The sequence below is a fragment of the Herpailurus yagouaroundi genome, unplaced genomic scaffold, assembly GCF_014898765.1.
Source record: "Herpailurus yagouaroundi ecotype Mexico unplaced genomic scaffold, PumYag 67556, whole genome shotgun sequence".
NCBI lineage: Eukaryota > Metazoa > Chordata > Mammalia > Carnivora > Felidae > Herpailurus > Herpailurus yagouaroundi.
The window spans coordinates 2,871,509-2,877,508 of record NW_024420362.1 but is presented as its reverse complement, the minus strand read 5'-3'; the positions used below and the strand labels follow the sequence as shown (position 1 = coordinate 2,877,508).

The 6,000-nt window shown below is 31.6% G+C and overlaps 1 protein-coding gene across 4 annotated transcripts in view; it reads left to right on the top strand.

The window, feature by feature from the left end:
* Positions 1–6,000, top strand: part of DIAPH2 (diaphanous related formin 2) — a 1,032,498-nt gene that overhangs the window by 262,379 nt on the left and 764,119 nt on the right. For all 4 annotated transcript variants that reach the window (XM_040467675.1, XM_040467674.1, XM_040467672.1 and 1 more), the window contains 2 exons: positions 2,791–2,909; positions 5,027–5,143. In XM_040467675.1, the coding sequence (XP_040323609.1) occupies positions 2,791–2,909; positions 5,027–5,143 (236 nt within the window). The remainder of the gene's footprint in view (positions 1–2,790; positions 2,910–5,026; positions 5,144–6,000) is intronic.

The window sequence follows — 6,000 nt, the reverse complement described above, 5'->3', positions numbered from 1 at the left end:
ATAAGAGACTCTTAAAAACTGAGAACAAACTGAGGGTTGATGGGGGGTGGGAGGGAGGGGAGGGTGGGTGATGGGTATTGAGGAGGGCACCTTTTGGGATGAGCACTGCGTGTTGTATGGAAACCAATTTGACAATAAATTTCATATATTGAAAAAAAACCTGAAATAAAATCCTTGAGCAAAAAAAATTGTATTCTGTAAAAATTTATTTTCAATATTCCCCCATCTCTATTGATAAATTATGGTGTTTAAAGGGAGTTTATACTTCATTATTATGGAAAATTCTGTTCATAAATTTGCTTTAGCAATTTGGATTAATGAGTTGTTACACACTATACAGTTAGTTAAATAACTTTAGAAAATATTAGGTAAATAAGATTTGTGAAGGAACAAGAGAGTAAGAAATTATGTCTGTAAGCATCATGCATTCTTACTCTGTTTAAAAAAAAACAACAAACTCTTATTCTGTTCAAGACTCAATTTTGATTGCTTGACTGGTAATCAGTCATGTACTGGAAATGGAATTTCCTTTGAAATACACTATGTTATAGAGACTTAAATATGTGTTTTACAGAATCTGTCAAAAATGTTCCATATCTATACAGCAATTCTGTTTAAAGAAATAACTGAACATATTTACAATATTTTACATAATTAATAATATAATTCAGTACGGTTATGATTATATATTTTTTTAAATATAAAACTTTAGTGATGCATTTCCATTTCCTTTTATAGGATATCATATTTGTGCTTATAAAAACTTTATTAATTAAATGTTTATTTCATCATGAATTTATGGATATATTTTTCAGGGTTTGACATTTGACTGAATGGAAGTTTTATATATGTTGTGTATGTATATATGCATATATATTTGTATTAATGGAGATTATTAATAAGCAATATAAGGTATCACATTTCTATGTGTATATATTTTAATAATTTTTAAATGTTCATTTATATATTTTTGAAAGAGAGGGAGAGTGTGTGTGTGAGTGAGTGGGGGGAGGGGCAGAAAGAGAGAGACAGACAGAGAGAATCCCAAGCAGGCTCTGCACTGTTAGTGCTGAGCCTAAAGCTGAGCTTGATCTCACAAACCACAAGACCATGACCTGAGTCTAAATCAAGAGTCAGTCATTTAACTGACTGAACCACTCAGAAGCCCATATATCTGTGTTTTAATATTATGGTATATATGTTCATATACTATATGAACTATATTTATATAACTAATGTGTTGTCCGAATTAAAAACAATTAAACATTTAGCCACTTATTTTTACAGAAAATATTTAATCAGATTGATTCCATGTTTTATAAAATTTCTGATGCTAATTAAATGGCTGTATTCAAATTAGATTTTTCTGTTTTCAAACATATTTGAAAGTGTTCAAGTTTTATAGTAAGCCTCTAAGAAGGAACATAACAATATGTTATAACATAAGACAAAAATAAGGAAAAGTCCATATTGTAAAATGTGTTAACAATTGTTTCTGCAATGACCAACATACTGGGTATTTCTGGCTTCTGCTCTTTTCTGACTAGAGTTCTGAAATCACCTGATAAAACATTCCACCAATGGTAGAAAATTTTGCATTCCAACAGATTGAAAAGTGGAAAACTAGACCAAAAGCAAGTTATTCCTAAAGAGGAAACTAAGTGTAAATGCATTTATTTGTCATTTATTCTATATGAAATTATAGAAACATACTAATACATATTTTCATATGTTCTATATGTAAATTTAAATTATGTGAATATTAGAAAAAATCTGTAAACTGCATACATTTGCATTTGGCTTTAGTAATAGCATTACATTTCCATTTATAATTGTTCTATGAATAAAAGTAGAAACAAGAAATGAATCCTATTTTGTTTTGTTGATCTAATTTGAAATACACCATGCTTGCATTTCCTTTTAGAGTTAAAACTCAGCTCTGAAATCCTAGTCCCACTTTCAGTATCACCCTTGAGCATCCACAGTTGTGATTATAGATTTGGGTTTTGAAAGCTGCAACTTAATGGACACATATTAAAACATATTCCAGGTGATATATATTAAGCCCAACAATCTCTAGTGTGGCATGCTTCCAAAGATTTTGTTCATACTATTATTTTGAAAATTATCAGAGGTTTGTATCCCATGTGCTCATAATGTATTACAAAAACAAATCTTTGATGCCCAAGTTGGTATTTTGTGATTAGGCCAAGAAAAAAAAAAGTGGGGGAGGAGGCTAGACATGCAGCTTGATAAAAAAAAAATCCTGATGCCTTTTTGCTTCAAAATCCCAAAATATCACTTAAGATTTCTTTACACAACTTTCTACACCATACTTGGGACTGTTGTGCTTGAATATATCCTTGCATTTATTCTTCATTAGTACAATTGATCTATATTTGCATTTTTTGCCAGAGGCATATGTGAATATTCTAACTTCATGAGTTCTTTTGCTATCTTTGATGAGTATGTTTAATCAAATATGACAGCATTCAAATTGGATTGTTAGCAATTTGTTTTTTTCAACTGTAAAAGTGATTGTTAATTTTTTTAGTATAAATAATCAAAATCTGGGTCATGAAAAGAAAATGCAATTAATATAATGAGGTTCTTTAATTTTAAAATAGGAAAATACATAGTGCATTTGCTTTCTCTCAGGAAACTAAGTGCCTGGGTCAATATTTAAAATTACTTCTCTGTATATAAATGAATAATAGTGTCTATGCTTTATTACCAAAGTATGGTGTTTTCAAACTGTTACTCATCTGTAGTTTTATGTTTGTATATTAGGATCTAAAAGAAAAAGAGAATGATGAGCTTGATATTCAGTTGAAAGTATTTGATGAGAACAAAGAAGACGACCTGACTGAATTATCACACCGTCTCAATGACATTCGAGCAGAAATGGAATATCCTTTTGACAAGCCACAGAAATCATTTTGCATGTATTGTGAAAAAGGGATTTGTGGGTGATTGTGTGGACCATTATTAGGGTTTTTGTCTGCCAGCCCAATTTATATCCATTTATTTATATTAGTACCTCTCTATAATGCTGTCCTTCAGATTCATGTTGAGGAATTGTCAGAGTATCCCGATGATTTACACAGATGATATAGAAATCTGCACAATGGCTTGCTGTATCATAGATATATTCAGTTTAATAGTCTGGAATAGACAAGAGCCTAAGGCATATACCTCAAATATAAGAATTTGGGAGGAAAAGTTCACTGAGTTCATGTGTGACTATAAGTAATATGCTTCTTCAGTTTTATTAAAAGTTACTCAAATGATCTAGAGATACAATTCAATTCAAATAAGTGTCTTAGTCTCAATACAAATATTTTGGTTCCTTAGTAAAAAAAAAATGTTTAGATGTGACAGTATCTGACTATAACAGGGCTATGTGGTAGAAGCGTTTGAGTCAAATACCAGGTGTAATCTTCCTGTGGCAACAATTTTATATGACAAGATTTTAGATATAAAAGATGGTTGTCATAGCATTGCTGGCCATTTGTTTCACACTCAGTAAATTTCTTACTTAGGGAATTTGGAGGAGACTGGGAAACACTTCAAAACTAAAATGACTTTTGAGATGGAATTTTTCTCTATGATACCTTCTTCCCTCTTCCTCCCTGCGGTGCCAAAAAAAAAAAAAAAAAAAAAAAAGAAAAGAAAAAGAAAGAAAGAAAGAAAGAAAGAAAGAAAGAAAGAAAGAAAGGAAGTAGTAGTAGTTTCCTCCACTACTATTGAAGTGTCTTGGAAGTATTAGATAAATGTGTGTGTGTGATGGATAACGAAGGCATCAACGCTACTAATTTCTTATCCAGCATTAGTGACTCTAGTCGACATTTTCATAATATTAAATGCTTTTTGTATTAATATATATCTTGCTTCCTTGCTTTGTATAGATTTCTCTTATAATCAAACTTCACCATAAAGCTATTTTGGGTTCCATTCTGTAACCGGTTAAGGGACCTTATGAGACTTTAATACAACACTCTTACATGGGGTATAAGAAATAATCCATCATATACTTAATTCTACTTCAGAGAAAATGTTGACATTTCAGGTTATTTTTAGAACGTTAGATTACATTTCCTTTTCTACCTTTCTTTTACATCAATTTTCTATGTCCTCACTTTTATTATAAAAGTGAATACATTTTTGAAATCTGTTATCTAGGGGGCGCCTGGGTGGCGCAGTCGGTTAAGCGTCCGACTTCAGCCAGGTCACGATCTCGCGGTCCGTGAGTTCGAGCCCCGCGTCAGGCTCTGGGCTGATGGCTCAGAGCCTGGAGCCTGTTTCCGATTCTGTGTCTCCCTCTCTCTCTGCCCCTCCCCCGTTCATGCTCTGTCTCTCTCTGTCCCAAAAATAAATAAACGTTGAAATCTGTTATCTAGTTTACTAGAAGAATCTAAACTTTTACCACTCTTTTTATATCCTAAGAAAAGTATGTTTCAAGTTCTTTTGTCTTTACTCTCCATTTTTATTAAATGATGAAATACAAATAAATGCAAACAGAAACAATTTCACAGTTAGTGTTGTATCAGTATAAAATAAAACTGGTTTGTGATATTTTAGCAGTCCACAGAATGCTCCTTTACTGTCTGTATTATGTGGCAGTGAAAATAGAGGGATAGTGGCTTATGTGAATAATATAGGCCCTCTATCACAACCACAGGAAGATCAAGAGTAAACCATTTTCTCTAATGGCATTGCTGTTTCAATCATACCAGCTATCATCTCAAATTTAAAATATAATGGATAACTAATTGCTTAAGGTTGTGATGATTAAATGGTTTTAGAAATGCTCTTTTAAGTCTGTTTCTCTCATTAAAAGATTGAAGTGATTTCATAGATTTAATTTATTTATGTAAATTTTAAAATACTGGATCACGCAGTTGAAGGTTTAGAAATAGTAATGGAAATAAAATGGTGAATCAATATTTAAAAAAATGAAATTGCTTTTGTTATGAGTGAAACTTTCATCAAGAACTTTAGTGTTTTTCCTTTACTTATATTCCACTGATATGAATGAAGTGTATCATCTTCTGTATAACATGTTGAAGGATACTGCTGCTGAAAATTACTTATTATCCATTCTACAACATTTTTTGCTCATCAGAAATGATTATTATATCAGGTAAGAGGAAGTTCTGAGAGTACTAGTATTTGTATGATTTGAATTTGACTGAGTTAAGGGAAACTGATAATGTAGTGCATCCTAGGTAGTAGAGGCATATATACATACATAAATAGTGTATGAGACTTTGGTGACTTTGAGTAACATTTTTTAAAAGGCATTAATTTATTTTTAATTGGGCCAGAAGGATCTATTTATAAAACTGCATACCCCAGCAACAGGACATTTGGTAGAAAGAACCCAACAGATTTTACTGACCTTGTGATGAATTTTCTTTGCTAGGTAATGGTAGCACAGAGTAAGCACTGAGGTGTCTATGGTGCAACTTTTAAGTTCTGGTACATTTTAATAAGTAAGGTTTTTCTGTTGTTTCTCCTTTCTAATATTTATTTAATAATAGATGTGATCTTATCTAAGAAAATAATACTGGTATTTCAGCTTTATATCCATTACTATAATTCTTCAAAATAAATGATTATGATAATAATAAAGTTAGAAGCTGTAGAGTCTAGTAAGTGCAAATATATCTGAAAACCAGAAAGTTAGAGAAAGGTTTCTGAGAGACTGAAATTATCCATAAGCTGATGGTCATGATCTTATATATAACTATTCAAGACACCCTTAGTTGTTCTTCATACTCTAATATGCATGAAATTCTGGCAACCTAGGTTCTCTGATTTCTCAAAATTTGCTTGATTAAAGGGTAGAGGCAAGCTACCATGCATTCAGGTATAGTCGCAACAAAGATGACAGTTCTAAAGTCACATGGAGAACTATTATAGTTCAGACTAGTACAGTTACTGATGGGTATCAAGATGGTACAGAGACATAGAAAAAATGGTTAAAATATTGAATTA